General features: G+C 40.7%; 2 protein-coding genes across 3 annotated transcripts in view; one reads left to right on the top strand and one right to left on the bottom strand.

Annotated features, from left to right (window-relative positions):
* Positions 1-5,611, bottom strand: part of Mims1 (mitochondrial inner membrane scaffold 1) — a 43,632-nt gene extending 38,021 nt beyond the window's left edge. Inside the window, exon 1 of one of the 2 annotated variants that reach the window (XM_048419375.3) lies at positions 5,485-5,611. The gene's annotated coding sequence lies outside the window, so the exon portion shown is untranslated. Of the gene's footprint in view, positions 1-5,385 lie in introns of both variants that reach the window. The other variant, XM_048419376.3, reaches the window with a different exon arrangement.
* A 124-nt stretch (positions 5,612-5,735) lies between these two features.
* Positions 5,736-17,476, top strand: part of Rnmt (RNA guanine-7 methyltransferase) — a 28,470-nt gene continuing 16,729 nt past the window's right edge. The window contains exons 1-4 of the mRNA XM_048419349.3: positions 5,736-5,860; positions 10,540-10,992; positions 12,947-13,082; positions 14,654-14,779. Coding sequence (XP_048275306.2) covers positions 10,582-10,992; positions 12,947-13,082; positions 14,654-14,779 — 673 coding nt within the window. The 5' untranslated portion in view covers positions 5,736-5,860; positions 10,540-10,581. The remainder of the gene's footprint in view (positions 5,861-10,539; positions 10,993-12,946; positions 13,083-14,653; positions 14,780-17,476) is intronic.

The following is a 17,476-nucleotide window of genomic DNA, read 5'->3' as shown; positions in this document are numbered from 1 at the left end:
AACAGCTGCCTGCCTTCTCCGGGATGACAGGTCATGGGATGCCTTTCCTGCCACACTTCTTGCTAAACGTGGACACCTGGCTCTCCCCTTCCCCATGCCGCCCCGTGCCCGCAGGAAGTAGCCAGATTTGAGTCCACGATTTCCCCCCTTTCTTTTCCCAAAGAGAGCCTAAATGTTTGTCATAATTACCATTCCAATTTTCTGTCACCCCTATATTCAAAGAGTCTGGAATGTCAAGTTGGGAGCTTAGGCCCCAGCCTCTCGCATCTATCCCAACCCCCAGGCCTGGTCTGGACTCCAAATCCCAGCAGGCCAGGTCCTGACCCCATCCCCAGGGTATTTAAGTGATCTCCCGAAAGAGGAAGGCGTGGTCTCCCTTTCTTCCTGGGGGGGCGGGGTCGCGTTCCCATGGCTTCCTGGTTCCCTCTCAGGGCCACCTGAGAGCGCAGAACTCCCATTAAACCTGGAAATTCGGCTTTTTTTTTTTTTTAATTTGGCTTGATTAGGAATTTTTGTATCGGCAGGGAGCTCGTGTTAGAAACTATTCCTAACATTTAGGAGTATTGTTTTGTTCCTAATTACCTGTTAGCATACTGTCTTAGTGAAGGGATCCATCAGCTGTGGTTGTTTCTGCAGATGCAGTCTATGTAGGAGTGGTACTGAGGATTGGGCCCAGTGTCCTGAGCACATGTGTGGATGGTTTAGCTATTGAGCTATACTGTTAGTGCACCTCAATCCTACTGTAAATCAGTTCTACTTGAATACAGAAAACACCTCAATTTGAAAGAATAAGGATTAAAATACCTAATCATGGACTGCAACCCAGATAAGTCCCAATAAGCATAAGAAACATGAAAAATTAAAGCAATGTGAGTTGTTCCAAAAATAATTCATTCTACAGTGGTGAATTCCACTGCAAGTGAGGTATGTGGAATCTCAAATAACTCAACAGAATGATTGTAAGAATGTTCAATAAAGTCAAAGATGACATGAGTAAACTGAATGATTTCAAAGAAAATTAAATAATCGGCTGAACAAAATAAGACAGTATAGGATACAAAAGGGAAATTCAATAAAGAAATAGAAACCCTGACGCTGGAGAGATGGTTTGCCCTGCATAAGGCCTGCAGTTCTTATACCCAGAATCTATGTAAATGCTAGGTGGGCATGGTGGGCCACCTGGAATTCCAGCCTGGAAGGAAGGCAGAGAGGGGGTCCTCAGAGCAGCTGCCTAGCCAGACTCACGCAGGTGAGAGCTGGGTCTGGGTGAGACGATGCCTCAATGAAAATAGCCAACGTAGGGGCTGGAGAGATGGCTCAGTGGTTAAGAGCACTGGCTGCTCTTCCAGAGGTTCTGAGTTCAATCCCCAGCAACCACATGGTGGCTCACAACCATCTGTAATGAGATCTGGCGCCCTCTTCTGGTGTACAGGCATACATGGAGGCAGAATGTTGTATACATAATAAATAAATAAATAAATCTTTAAAAAAAAAAAGAAAAAGAAAACAGCCAACGTAGTTGGGGATGATTCCCACATGCTCACACATGTACATGCTCACTTGCACACAATGCAAACATGTATATACATAAGCATATACAACACACACACATGCAAGAAAATGGGGGAAACAGACATAAAAAATAGGAATTTTAGAAAACCTCAACGTGTCAAAAAATTCAGTGGAAATTCTCACCAATAAAACAGAACAAATGGAAGACAGAAAACTGGGTTCTGGAAATAAGGTAGATGAAATAAAACAGGCAAAAATGTAAGAACATGTGAGAACTATGGAACATCATCAAAAAGTCATGGTGCAAGGACAAGAACCAACACCTAATGATGTCCACAAGGTCACCCACTCATACTCAATGCACAAACACAGACATCCACAAAACACACGTAGATGCCTCCACTGAGATATTTTAAAAAAGAAAAAAACATAGCAAATATTGCTGTTTTTAGAAAAGGGAATCTTTATACACTGCTGATGAGAATGTAAAGCAATTCAGCAAATATAGAAAAAATTAAAAACAGAACTGCCATATTGGTTCAGTGATCCCACTCCTGGCAAATATACAAAAAATTCAAACTAATATACTACAAAGAGACCCCCACATTCATGTTTATTGCATCACTACTCACAACAGCCACCTTTTGTAATTAGCCTAAGTGTACATTAACAGGTAAACAGTGGAGGAAATGAAACACATAAACAAAATAGTTTTGTTTAGCCATAAAGAATGAGACTATGGTGGTGGCGCTGGGGAGACTGTCAGTAGGTTAAGTGTTTGCCTGCATTTGTGAAGATCCGAGTTAGACTTGCCAGGACTCATGCGAAAGCTGGGCCCAGTGGTGCACGTCTCTAATCCCAGTGCCCCTACAGTGAGATGGGAGAACACAGGAGAATCCCCAAAAGCTACTGGTACAACGAAGAGACCATGACTCCAAACAAGGACAGTGAAGGTTGTTTTCTGACTTTCATACTCCTGCCTGCACTCACATATACACCACAAATATATCCACTGTGCATGTGTGCGCGCGCACACACACACACACACACACATGAATGGAATACTGTCATTTGCCTGGAAATGGTACAACTGAAGATCACTATGTTAAGTAAAAAAAAGACCTGACTAAACAAGAAAAGTATTGCTGTTTTCTCTCATATGTGGAACCCAGCTTTTACAGATGAAAGCATTTACATTTGAAAATGAGTGTGTGTGACATGAAGTAGGAGTGTCTTAGAAAAGGAAGGGGACAAGTAGGAGGGGAAGAAAGTGAAGGATTTAAAGACAGTAAATATGGCCAAATATATACTTATAAAGTGTTTATGAAATCCATCATAATGACGATGACTTTACATATAAATATATGTATGTGTGTACACACACATATGTATGTATGTGTGTACACACACACACATATGTATATATGTTTGGCTTTTCAAGATAGGGTTTCTCTTTGTAACAGAGTCCTGGCTGTCCTGGAATTCACTTTGTAAACCAGGTTGGCCTCGAGCGCATAGAGATCTGCCTGCCTCTGCCTCCGGAGTGCTATGGTTAAAGGTGTGTACTACCATGCCCATCTAATAAAAATAATTTTTACAGTCACCCCCATAAACACTCTCAGTACAAAATCCATGGGTGGGGGAGACATAAAAAAAACAGGAAAGTTAGACACAAGCTTGAAACATTTATATCTCTAAGTTAAAATAGTGGTTGTTCTTGATAATAATCACCTTAAAAGTCAACAGGTAACTACATCTACAAAACACCGAGATTATCATCAGATTAAATATTAGGTACTATAGCTTGAGTTGACATATTAGTCATCACTCATAGATTCTATTAAATATTCCTTTCATCCCTAGAAAAATCCTTTTTAAAAGAATATTTTATTTTCTGCTTTGAAGAGATGTCAACTTTCAGCTCGGCAGACATAGTTAATCAGGAGAACTGTCACTTTTTGGAGGGACTATTTAGAGAAACTAAACAAAACCCTACACTTTCTGTCCCCACAGAACAAGATCATTCTTAAGAAGCTCCAACATCTTATCTACATGTTAGAAACAATGTTTCAAACACTATATTCAATTCAACAACAGAAACCACCCATTAAAAGTGCACCTCGGAGAGATATAGTCTCACTTTCTTACAAATGGTTTCAAATAAATTCTGTTGCATTTAAACATAAGATAAACATTTTCCTTCTTGGCGCTTCAGTCATTCATTAAGCAGGCACTATGTAGCAGGTGCTGTTTAATGAACCAGAGCTAAGTCACTGAGGAACATGATGGCTCCAGTCTGGGCGGAGCTCATAATCTGGCAAAGTAACATCCTTAGCCAGCTGTTTTCTCTACAAACCTGACAACTCGAGTGTTAAAAATTGTGAAAAGAATTTCGAAAATCTGTGTGTTGGGCAACTTTCAGTTTTGAGTGTGACCTTCTTAGGACACCCTGTCTATTATTAGCATAGAGGTCCTGGGTCCTGGTGTCACCATTTCCTAGACTGACCTTGGCAAACAAGCTTAATCCTCATCTGTAAAACAAAATAACTCTAACTACCCAACTGGGTTACACAGGAAAATGAGGAAGGACTGTGTGAGACAGCAGGAAAATACGAATTTATCAGCTATTATTTCAACCCAATTTCCAGAAAACCAGAGAGCACTCAGACAATAATGAGGATAAAGGTACCGCTTAGGACATTTTCATCCGTCACAGATTGTTCCCACTTTAATAGTTCAAGAATCCTTTCTCCAACAAGTCATTCTATGTGCATCAAAGTCTACAAAAAGGTAAAGTTTGAGTATCTCCTTCAAAACATCAACTCATTATGGGAATCGTATAAACATGGAGTTAAGAGGCTTTAAATTCATTAAGAGAAAAATTTAATACTTGTGCGGTCGGTGTCTGCCTGTATTGCCAGCATTTGGGAGGTCTGACACAGGAGGATCATGAGTTTAAGTCCAGCCTGAGCTACATAATTAAAGTCTGTCTTTAAAGTTTTTTAAAGTCAAAATTAGGCTAATTTTCTCTAAGATGACAGTCGCAGTTATCTGGGGGAAAAGAACAAAATAAAACAAGACTCAATCACTGGATCCAACAATGCTTCAATGTGTAGGCAGCGCAGCACGCTGGGGCTACAAGACCTTTCTTTGCATTGGTCAATACTCACGAGCGGAAATTAACTCTTAAACTGGATAATGGCAGGTAGTAAAATACACAATCCCAGTTATCTGAAATTGATTTCTCATACTTGTTAGAAGGGAAGTCGTTTAAGGGTTGTAAAGGACCTCAGAAGGGCTAATGTCCACAAACTGCAAGTGGAAGCTATACACTGCAAAACTTGACGACGCCAAGGCCATACTAATAAAATTGCCGACGACCAAATAGGTAGACTAGCAAAACACACTTTCAAAGCTGCTTTGGAAGGATCAAATTTGCTGAAGAGCAATAAAGGCTACATTGTAAATCTGTGGGTTTCCCTACAACTTTGACGGAGGGCTGGTGAGGCACGTTAATGTGTTTGGTACGTAAACTACCTCACGCCACAGGGAAGATTCTAACCCTGACTCTTATCTTGGGGTGAAAGCCTGTAACGAGAGTGGGGCCCGACTACAATCAAGGCGATAAGAAATGGCCTTCTAGTCCCAAAGGTGAAACTGTTGGTTATTTTGGAAAGGACACCCCGACTAGCAAGGACGGACGGAAGAGCAGGGCGTTAAGAACCACAGCGCGAGAGGGTGGAAAAGCGGCGCCAGGGGGAGTGAGGTCTGCCAGGACTCCTGAAGGACCCAGGACAGGGGTGACCTCTTTCGAGCGGCTTCGGCGGTGGGGCGCTGACGACTCCCGCCTGCAGGAGGGAGGCCGCCACTCACCGTGCGCGGCGCGTCCCGCTGCCGTCAGACCCACGTCCGCGGTGAAGGTGCCCTCCGGCCCCCTCCAGGAGCCCCACGGCCAACAGGGACCCAGGCTACCTCTCAGGATGTGGGAGGGCGGTCTCCACGGAATCCCGCCGCACGGGCCGGATGACGCTGCCTCTCCAAGGCGTCCCGGCCGAGCGTGGGGCAGGGTGCCGTGTCGCAGGGCTCAGGCCAGCACTAGGCCTCCACCGCCCAGGCCAGCCGCGCCCACTAGCAACGTGCTCCGACCCTCCGTGCCCGCTCGCAGGTCCACAGGGCACGCCGCCGCGCGAGGAACCATGGGACTCGTAGTTCCGGCGGGGAGGAAGCCACGCTCCAGGGTCTGGCTCTCCAGTTACGAATCCCGGGCGCACTCCCCGGAAGTGACGTAACAAGGCACGCGTGGCGCCGGCCGGCGTTTCCGCAAACAGAATCGTGGATGTCTATGTGGGTGAGTGTGGCGTTCGGCGTTCTGGCCTGTCCTTGATTCTTTGTCTTTAGCCTTGCGCGCCTAGAGCACAACCAGGCCGAATGCCTGGCCGAACACTTGGCTGGGTTCTGCCTCCTCCCTCCGGTCCCTGCCTCGTGGGGTTTATTGTACCCATAGCCGGAAGCAGTGTGGACGCTGCTTGTCTTGAGACTGTGGGCGCTGTTGCTCCTCCTGACCACACTAGTCCAGGGAGGAGAAGCTCCGGTGCTTGTGCTCGGGCCGAGGGGCTGTGCTGAGGCTGCGATGGGCCGGATGTGGTGGTGGGAGCCAAAGAGGGTTTGTTCTGTCCGGAGCAGTGCTGTAGGAACCTGAACCAGAGGTTGAGTAACAGCTGGGCCGGGGTGGAGGTGGGGACAGGTGAAGCAGTGGAGAACTGCTTGCCTCCCACCCCCTTTCTGTTTCATTGATTTGTACCCCCGCTCTAGACCTTCACGGTGATCCGTCGAGGTCATGCTTGCCCGTTAGCTAGCAGGCAGAAACTGGGATAACCAAGAAAAATATGATTTACTTTAGGGGCGAAACCGAATATATGGAGGGTCATAGCCTTTGCACACCCCAACAAGCGCGTTTCTGCCACCTCAGTAAACCAATTAAAAGTGCCTAGTTAATAATGAAAAGCAGAAAAAGGAGGCTTACTCTGTGTGACACTTTGGGAAGTGGCACCGAGATTATCCATATAATAACCATTCCATCTTTGTGGGTCCTGAAATGAGGGTGAGGTCTACATAGGAGGCAAGAAAAATGCAGTCTGGCCAAGGTGTGGTCCCGCCTACCGTTTCCCATCTTTTTCCCTTTCTGTAAGGTGTTCTCACTCTTTTCCTGGCTTCTTTCCCTTGTCTCAGACTAAGATTCCTAGAGGAAATAGTCATTGATATTCTCTCTATCGCCTGTCCCTCTGCTTCGTGTGCCCCCCCACTCCCCCATGTTCAGTGTTTCAACAGTTTAATGGATCAAGACACCTTGGTATCTCTTTAGAATGTCTTGATTTCTGTGAGGCAAGTTAGTGTGATTGCAGCCAGGTCAAAATACCCATCTCCACGTCAGTCTACTTTTTACCATAAATTCTTCTCCATTGTTCCATCCTGATATCTGCCTTTCAAGTATTTTCATTATTATCATTGATAATTTATTATTATAATTATTGCTGCAAAGCTAAGTCTCTAAACTAGAGCCTAGAGAATGCTAATGTGAACCAGAATTCCTAGAAGGAAGCTGTGACTACTAAACTCTTGACTGATTTTTAGAAATGGAGTGATTCGGATAAAATGGAATGTTACCGGTCCAGATCCTGCTGATCTTGGCCCATCTCTAGCCTCCCTTCTAGCCACTCTGCTCTGTATGCGACCTAACATTTTGTGACCATTGGGTAAATCTTTAGGAATGTATAAACAGACCTCTGGTTCTGACCACCTAAAAGGCCAAGGATTCTGTCAGATAGCACTTGGGTCCTATAGCTGAGATTTCCTTCTTTTCTGTGACCCACGTACCTGATATTTCCACCAGTGTATTTGAGATTTAGGATTCTCTTTCTTCTGTTACTATAAAATTTGCTGGAACTGTTAACATGTTAGAACATGGAATTTGAGTAACCTAAATCAGTGTCCCTTAGCCACTGTCACACAAATTTGGCTCCAGAATAAACTATCTCCTATCCTCTTTGAGGTAAGAGCTATTGCTTTCTTGTATATCAAATAAAGTACTCTATAATTGAGTTGTTTAACACATAATCCTAGACATTCATAACCATTTTGTAGTTTTGAATGCTTTTATGATAGCTAATCTGTGGAAGTATAGACTGTCTAAATAAAATTCACCCTTAAATACCAATTCTAATTTTAGGCAATAATTACAGCTAATGATAACATTTTGCATGGTAAAATAAGTAAAAATAGACATTAAGTGGCAGAGGAGAAGTAGTAGTTTTCATAAAATCCTTGGTACTGATTTGTAGTAGTTACTCTGTAACTGATCTTCCTAGTTGGTTTGCTTCTATTCTCTAGTTCAGTTGTTCCTATGTAACATGTTTTGGTATTCTGTTACTTTGAGTCAATACCCAGAAGTTAGTGACAATGAATGTCCTGAAATCCTTCCCTGTTTCCAGTGACTCGTTGTTTACCTGTTCATGTAACTACTGTTGTCTTTTCTTTATGCAGAAGACCTTTAAGAATGATTTACCCTTAGATACTTTTCTAGTGTTGTGATAAGACACTGAGGAAGACAATCATTTAGTAGAGTTTATTTGGGGCTTCTAGTTTCAGAGAGTTTGGAGTCCATGGCCATCATGTCAGGGACATTGAAGCAGGCAGGCAGGCAGGCAGGCAGGCAGGCATGGTGCTGGAGCAGTAGCTGAGAGTTTACATTGATTCAGAAGCACAAGGCAGAGTACTATATCTGGGCATGGCCTGACTTTTGGAACTACAAAGCCCACTCATGGTGACATGACCTCCTCCATCAAGGCCACACCTTCTAGTCCTTCCTAAACTGTGGCACCAACTGAGACTAAGCATTCAAATATATGCACCTATGGGGCCATTCTCTTTCAAACCACTACATGTCTTTATTACTTTTAGAACCTGAAATTTCATGGTCTCTCATTTTTTTGATTTTTGATTTCCCTTTTCCATTTCTTTCAGTAACACAGCTTGATAGTTTAGTAGAAGTGTTTAAGCTGTGAATTTAGTGACTATAGTTCATTTTACACTTCTTTGTAGTACTAGTTTGGCTTATTAATTGAAGGAGCTCTAAGGAGGCCATTAACAATTCCCTTGTAATGGATGACCTTCTCCTTCCTCCCATTTTACACATATGCCTTAGAACATATTTGAAGCATCTTAATGGTTGTTACAATGAAGACTGAATCTTAAAGGTGTTCTAAATCTGTTTCCACTCTTCACTTTCTGTACAATTACAGGGTTTATTATTAAATAAGGATTTCAAGAATCTTAGCTTCCTGTATTATTTTTTGCATAGACTGCCTAAGGGAGCTACTTATAGAAAGGAAGGATTTATTTTATGATTTTGGAGACTTTGGCCCATGCTACTTGATTTTGGTGATGTGGAGCCTATTTAAGGCAGACTGTTATGCTGGTGAGTGTGTAAAGGAGGGGGCAGTTTACATCATGGTAGTCAAGTAGTAATTACTGATAACGAGGCATAGTTTACATCCCTTCTCCAAACAGCCCTTAACTCCCTAAAGTCTCTGGAACCCCCAAAATAGTGCTACTAGCTGAAGACCAACCAAACATTCAACACATAAGCCTGTGGGGGAAGTTTCACAAACAGCAGCAGTACCTGTGCTCCAGCCTCAAATTCTGATAATGGAAATGCATACAGCTCACTCTTAGTATCTAGCGTTAGCAGTTCCAGTGCTGTCCAGAAGTCTATGTGCCAGGTCTCTTGACACTCGGGGCAGGCCCTTTGCTGTGAGACTAATTACATGCTAATGCAGATGGGAACCCAAAAGATAAGAATGCCAGCAGGAGTATTGTACAGTGAGCCAGGCTTACAAGATCTCAGGGAACAGGGATGTTTTGGGGGAATCGGCTATTCATTCATACTGGCCATTCATTCATACTATCCATTAATTCATACTACGCTCTGGTAAAGAATTTGTAAAGATTTGTTCCTGCAGTGAAACTTTGTCTTAGGCTAAGTTTCAAGCTAACAGACTAATTAACCTAGTGGAAGAAATGTCAGCATTCAAGGTGTTGCATGCTTTTTTGTTGTTATTGCTTTTTGAGATGTGGTCTCACTATGTAGCCCTAGCTGGCCTTAAACTATGTGGACTTGGTTCTAACTCACAAAGATCCTTTGATCTTTACCAGCCAAGTGCTGGGATTAAAGGCACATTAAAACTGTTCTCAGCTTGTAGCATGGTTATCACTTTTGACTAGCTTTACAGGGAGAATTAAGAGCAGAAACCTGAAGTTTGACAAAGTTACCTTGTTACAACATACTAGGTCCACATATACATATTGTTTCAAAGTCTTTCCTCATATCTGCAACAAATTGTCAAGTAGTCGTGTATGGCAACCCCACTTCTCTGGTGGCAACTGCACTTCTCTGGTATTAGTAACTTTTACATCACTATGATGCCAGAGAAAGCAATTTAAGGAAAGCAGGATTACTTTGGCTTGTATTATTTGAGTTTCAGTTTGTGATTGACTCTTGTACTTGGGACAGAATACTATGGCATCAGTAGTGTGTGACCAAGGAGTTTCGTTTTATAGTGACAGGAGGCAGAAAGGCAGTTGTCATGGATGGGCATAACTTACACTGGTATCTCTCCAGTGACCTACTTCCTCCAAACTAGTCCCCATGTTCATATTATGCATATATGAGCACTTTTTAGTCCTGGTGTGTGTAAGCTTTTGGCATGATGAAACAATGCCATCTACAAAGTTCATGTTTGAGATTTTCACCAAACCGTTTATATAATTTTTGTGTTGGATCATATTTATAGCTATAACGAATGACCATAAGTGTCCTGGACCATAGATAGGTTAGATATAACTGCATGACTGAAATTGTTTAAACTCCTGGAACTAAATAACCAAGTTGATCAAAATTATCATAGAGTCTCAGCATTTGTGTTTATAAATAATACTTTTTTTTATTTTTTTCTTTTTGGACCATTCCAGTGTTGATTCATGACGTTTTGCTGTCAGTTCAAGTAACCTGAAATGGAAAGCTCTGCAAAAACAGAAAAATATGAAAAGATGTCTTTTGACAAGGTAAAAGTGTCCATGGATTCTGAAACAGAATCTCCTCCAAGTGTTAATGAATCCATTGCTGCATCTGGGCCAAGGCTTTCTGAGAAGACTCCTGCATGCCAGCAAGTAGAGAAACCAAAAGTTAGGAAAGAGTTTGAAGGTGATCTCGTGGAGGAAAATTCGAGTTGTGTGGAGCACTCCCCATCCAAGAAAAGAAAACTCGATGTTGAAAACGAGGAAAAATGCTCTGGTGATGATGGAGGTGTTTCAAAGAAAAGGAAACTGGAAGGGGGTGATGTTCCCGAAGACGAGCCTTCCTCTGGAGGGACCACCCAGAGAAAGAGAAAACTACAGTCTGAGGATGTTGCAGAAAAGCGGAAAGTATGCTTCGTGTATTTTATTTGTAATTCAGTGCTCTAATCACAAGGGTGGTACAGCTGTGGGTATGTGTGTATGTATGTATGTGTATGTGTGTATGAAGATACGTATATATCTTAAGACACAATAGACTCAACTCTTAAAATTTGTTAAGGTGAAAGTTATACTGTGATCATTTTCATTTTATTTTGGAACTTTTATTTTAACCAGAACCTTGAAAACTAGTTTAATAAAAGCAAACTATAGAATTTTTTTTTAAAGATGGCAGTATGCGGTCCACTTGATTTTTTTTTCTTCTTTTCTCTTTTATTTAAAAATTTATTTATTTTATGTGCATTGGTATTTTGCCTCAATCCATGTCTCTGTGAGTGTGTCAGATCCCCTGGAATTGGAGTTCCAGACAGTTGTGAACTGCCCAGTGGGTATTGGGACTTGAACCTTGGTCCTCTGGAAGAGCAGCTGGTGCTCTTAACCGCTGAGCCGTCTCTCCAGCCCCCCCATTTTTGTTTTCATTTTTTTGATTGGGTGTTTCAAGTTGCCTGATGATCACTTAAAGTAATAAATGTCAGAGTTGTGCCCAGCTTTCTTCAGTTCTGAACTGTAGTTGTTTCCAGCTTCTAGTTGGTTTACATAGTTATTTAGTATAATTTTGGTTAAGTTGAAAAGGCTGGTGTGGAGCAAATGCTAACAAACACTTATCACATCGGGAAGGATTCTGAGCCAAAATCTGCTACTGGAGACAGAATACTTAAATAATAGTAACGTTTGCTATCAGGCCTGAAGAAGAAAGTAACAAGCCAGGCTTTCATCGGTGGTGTTCTTGTACAAACCTGAGATAATAGGTTAACCTTAGGTTTTGGAACTTATACTGGTAGATTTTTTTTTCAAGTAAAAATTTACCGTTAAATTTGACCTGTGAAGACGGAGACCCACATTGGAGCACCGGACTGAGCCCCCCAAGGTCCAAATGAGGAGCAGAAGGAGGAAGAACATGAAAAAGGAAATCAGGACCGCGAGGGGTGCGATCACCCACTGATACAAGGGGACTGATCTAATGAGAGTTCGCCAAGGCCAGTTGGACTGGGACTGAATGAGCGCGTGATCCAACCAGATTCTCTGAATGTGGCTGGATTCTCTGAATGTGGCTGGCCCGGAGTCTTTCTGAAAAGCCATTGACAGTGACACTGGGACTTGTTTCCTCTGCATATACTGGATTTTTTGGGATCCAGTCTGTTTGGATATTCACCTTCCTGGACCTGGAGGGAGGGGGGAGGAACTTGAACTACCCACAGGGCAGGAAACCCTGACTGCTCTTAGGGATGGAGAGGGAGTGGGAGGGAGTTGGGAGGGGGGCGGAAATGGAAACTTTTATAATTTAATAAGCTTTGAAAAAAAAATTTGACCTGTGAAGTAAGTAAAGATGGACTTTTAACAGGGAGATGGCAAGTGCTGGAGTCCTTTACCCACTAGGAATTGTTATAGAAATCCAGGGTTTTATAAATGCAGACAGAAAACTGATGATTAGAGTAATAATGAGTAGTAAAAGTCACTGATATTGAGTGTGACTACTAAATTCTAACTTCCCAAATATATGCATATTATAAAATCATAAAAATAATTTCCTACTAATAGTAAAGTATAATAGCTTATTTTTCTTTCTTTTAGGAAGTTGATCCATTGACTGTAATTTATTGTTGAATAAATTGGAACTCTGGAAAAAGTAGTTTTCTTAGAACATGTAGACTTAGATTATATATATCATGATGAAGACTTAAGCTGGGAGATTTTTTTTTTTAATAAGGAATCAGGGAAACACCACTTAGGTGTGGTAGTGGTTGCTGTATTTCTGTGAAATTCCCTTCAGCTGTGTTTGTCCTTCTGCAGTCGGGTGGTATAGGGCTTTTGCTGATTTTCTAGGTCATGCGCTGACCCTTGACTTTTGTCCTTTTGGTTACAGAAACTGGAGGAAGGACACAGCTCTGCTGTTGCTGCCCACTATAACGAGCTTCAGGAAGTGGGTTTGGAGAAGCGCTGTCAGAGTCGCATCTTTTACCTAAGAAACTTTAATAATTGGATTAAAAGTATCCTTATTGGTATGATTGTTTTTTACCCTTTAGTTAAGAGAGTTAAAATTTTATTGAATTACATTTTACAGTGCTGGTCACTGAAGCCAAGGGTGTATGCATTGAACGTGCTCTACTTAGCTGATCCACAGTCCATTACTTTGGTTTTTTCCCTTCCATTTTTAATCATATATTAAACTACGAAGGCTATTATTTGTTTTTCATTTTGTTGGCTTTTAAAAGCGAGAGAGCCATAAGTAGGCCCTCCAGTAAGTTATTGTTTGCTTTTGGTTTATTATATGGGATATTAATAGTGTGTAGTTGAATAGTAAGTTAAACAGGCTTTGGTTTGACGGTGTGCTTCTTTGTACTTAGAGTCCATGCTACCTGAAACTGTTATATAACTGTCTTACTCTAATAGTTTGAGTGTGGTGGCTCATGGGAGTGAACATCGCATTTTGTTATGTCAGGAAAGACTGTTACTATGACTCCACCTACAAGCTTTAGTGAGTTGTCATCACTTATCATAGAGCTTGTTTGTCTTTTGTGATTCCTTGGGGGAAATATTGTTTCCTTTGATGATTGATAAAGACATACAGCGTTGAAGCTAACATGTCTATGGAAGCTCACCTTTAAAATTAAAATGGAAATAATTAGAGAAAATATGATTTAGAATGTAGTATTGTTTCCTCTAGTTAAATCAGACTTGAATGTAAGTTTAGAGAAATTTTAAGAATGCAGTTTTAAAGTTTGTTTGTAGTCAAGTTTTTTGTTGCTTTTTTTCCCTTTTTGTTCGATTTTTAATTAATGCAAGTAAAGTTAAATTGGAATTCTGGCAAGTTGACTTTAAAAACGTTTATACATTTAACATGTCATTTTGTTATTTTGGTGGATAAGTATAAGATTCATGACAGAAATATGGAATACATATGGTGCTATTAAAAGCTACTGTAATATCTATGTTGAAAGGCAGAAATATTTTACTGAATATTTTAGCCACCCAAATAGTGCATACATAAATGATAAAGTATACAGAGTGATAAAACAGGAAGAATAAGTGTCAGATTCCTTGTATCAAGGTTAGTACTGCTGAATACTTCATTTATCTCAGACTATTAATAGGCCTGTTAAACCATTGTTTGAACTTTTGCCTGTTTTTGAGGTAAAAGATAGTTTTTGGGTATTTCTTAAGTCCGAGTTTAGAGAATAAGAATCGATTACTGCTACCTGTAAACAAGTCAGTTTAATGTGTGAAATTAAACATTGACTTATGGGAAGAAGTAGAGAAAGCTGCAAGAAATACAAATTAGTTTCTCTCTTTTTTGCAAAAGTTGTAGCTTTTTTTTTAAATTAGAACTTAAATCTATTTAATGTTGACTCAAATTTTGAAAGCATCCTTCAGAAAACCATTTTAACCTTGTAAATGGTAAATATGTTCTCTAATGCTAAAGGATCAAGTTAGTTATTCTGTTAGATTTTGGAATACGAGATTACAAATTGATGATACATTACTGTATTTTAGTTCATATGTTTTGTCAGACAGGAGTTGCTGTAGTAAAAATCGAGAAAATGCATTATAATTATTTTATCTCTTTTTTTAGGGGAATTTTTAGAAAGGGTACGGCAAAAGAAAAATCGTGACATTACTGTTTTGGACCTAGGATGTGGAAAAGGTGGAGATTTGCTCAAGTGGAGAAAGGGGAGAATTAGCAGGCTGGTGTGTGCTGGTAAGACAGAAACTGACATGGCAAAGAGTGACTCTGGGGACCCTTGAAATGGCCCAGTGGGTAAAAGCACTTGCCATGCAGGTCTGACAACCTGCGTGCGATCCCAGACCCCACTTAAAGGTGGAAGGGAAAATGCGTACTTGTGCTTGGTCTCGCCCTCGCTCACATACAGTGATAGTAGTAATAACTAAATCGCTAATGAGTTCTAAACATCAGAGTTATTTTGGTCGATTAGGTGAATGGGAAACTCGAAGGTTCTCCTTGCCAGCATTATACTAAGGTATCTTAAGGCCATTCTTCTCTTGTGACCTATGCATATGATAAGTGTTTTGAAAAATTAGTTACGTCTTTCCGGATGGTTGTTACAATTGATAGTAACTTGTCTTGGGAAAGACAAATTGTTGTTGTTATTCCCAATCGTGTTCTGATTGATGGGCTGCAGGAAGTACAACAGCACTGCCTCCTAAAGTACTGCTCAAATGAGGAGTTTTTACATTTTATTGTTTTATGAGCCTTATTTACTAAAAATATTACTGAAGAATGAATAATTCTTTGTGGGCTATAGCTGTTGATGTTTGACCATGTTACCAATCAAGACTGATTTTTAATTCTTACAAAAATGTTTAATGGGAATTCTGGCAAGTGTTCCTATAGCATGTCATTTTGTTATTTTAGTGACTAAGCAGTTGTAAATGAAAGGTAGTGTTGCCCTTTTAGTAATTGTGGTTGCTCATTTTGGGTGAACAGTCCACGAGTGGCATCCCTGTTAGTGACGTGGGATCTGATGCCTTACTGACAGGTGTTACACAGTCTTCAGACTCATTGATCTGTCTAACATTTTCAAAATGGTTTCATAATACCTGCAAAATGCTATTTCCTAAAGTTGTGTAGATCTTGTGTGTGATACCAAGAAATACAATTTGCTTAATATTATTACCAGTCCCAAAAGTGATTGATAAAAGATTTTCCCCCTTGTTTCAGAATTAATTTTTTGTTGTTGTTTTTTGTTTTTTACTTGAAAGTCAAATTTTATTTTATTTTATTTTTAAAGATTTATTTTATGTTTGAGTGCTCCATCTGCATGTACACCCTTAGACCAGAAGAGGGCATCAGATCCCATTATAGATCCCATGTGGTTGCTAGGAATTGAACTCAGGACCCAGATCTGGAAGAGCAGCCAGTGTTCTTAACCTCTGAACCATCTCTCCAGTCCAAAAGTCAAATTTTATCTCTGGTAATAAGTATTATGCATTGTGTCCCTTAAAATGACTCTGTTCATCTTCAAAAATACATGTATAGTAGAGTTTGATGGTCATTCTTTCAAGTTAAAGTGACTTACTTAAAACACATGACCACTATTAGTTGTACCAGACTTTTTCTTTTGAGTCACCAAAATCCTGACAGGGCTGACCTAGCTTAGGCTCATTTCTGGCTGTTTTTAACTTACACTCACCTGTTTCTCTTTATCTTCCTTTTGCTTTGGGACATTTTACCTTTCTTTGCTTCTGTATATCTTACTTTCACTGCTTATCTGATTGGCTGGCTGCTGCCTGACTTCTTGCCTGATTTCCTCATTCTCGTCTCTTTCTTTCTCTTGTTCTTCTCTCAAGCCTAGATTTCTCTTTTTTATTCTCTCTGCCAGCCAGCTCCACCTGTTCCTGTCCTACCTAGCTTTTTACTTTGACCAATCAGGTGCTTTAGGCAGGCAAGGTAAAACAAATGAAAAACATTTTTACATAATTAAACACACATTCTTACATTGTTAAACAAATGCAGCATAAACAAATATAATACATCTTCACATAGTCAAAGTAATATTCCATTACAATTAGCTCACAACTCAGAAGAGATATACCAGGTACTGCTAGTAACGAGAAGTTTGCTCCTTACTGACCACGGTGGTATTCAGAGATAGGAATTGGATGGGACTGACTTCTTACTGCTTTATGAAGGATATTCTAAATGAAAACTGGCTTTTCCCAATGGGTGTGATAGTGAAGAACACAGGACAGACATGGTGCTGCTGCTTTGCATGTTTCATCAAGAACTGCTTTACTGGTCATTGTTCTTTCTGTCAGGAGTGCAGACCTCAAAGGAAGGACAAGAACAGAAACATTTCAGTATGAAAACAGTAACTTGGTATTTCATGAAATGAGCTTATAGACAGTGTTAGGTTTTATAGTTCAAATTGGAATCTAGGCTGTCTCATATTTTGAATGAGCATTTAAAACCTGGATCTGACAAGATTCTCGGTGCATAAAAGCCCTTACTGCCTAAGCCTGACAACTGAAGTTTGATCCCGAGAAACAATTCCTGAAAGCTATCATATAATGATGATGATAAAATTGATCATCCTAGCACTTACCTAGCATAAGTACTGTTAAGAAAGTTTCTGCCCTGGAACAAAGGAAGCAAAGCCTTTGTTTAAAGGAATTAGATAGAACCCTGTAACATGAGGGCCAGCTTGTTGGGGTTTCTGTCCCACCCGGTACCCCACAGCCAGCAAACCCCAAGGAAAATCACACACAAGACTCCATAAGATTATAAACTGATTGGCCCTTAGCTCCGGCTTCTTATTAGTCCTTGTAACTTATATTAACCCATTATTCTGATCTATGTTAGGCATATGGCTTGGTACCTTTTTCAGTTAGGCAGGTTACATGTTGCCTCTTCGGTGGTCTGCGCAGGAATGGCGGA

The sequence above is a fragment of the Myodes glareolus genome, chromosome 13 (genome assembly GCF_982192425.1).
Source record: "Myodes glareolus chromosome 13, mMyoGla1.1, whole genome shotgun sequence".
NCBI lineage: Eukaryota > Metazoa > Chordata > Mammalia > Rodentia > Cricetidae > Myodes > Myodes glareolus.
The sequence above is the reverse complement of the archived record's forward strand: the minus strand, read 5'-3'. Positions and strand labels throughout refer to the sequence as shown.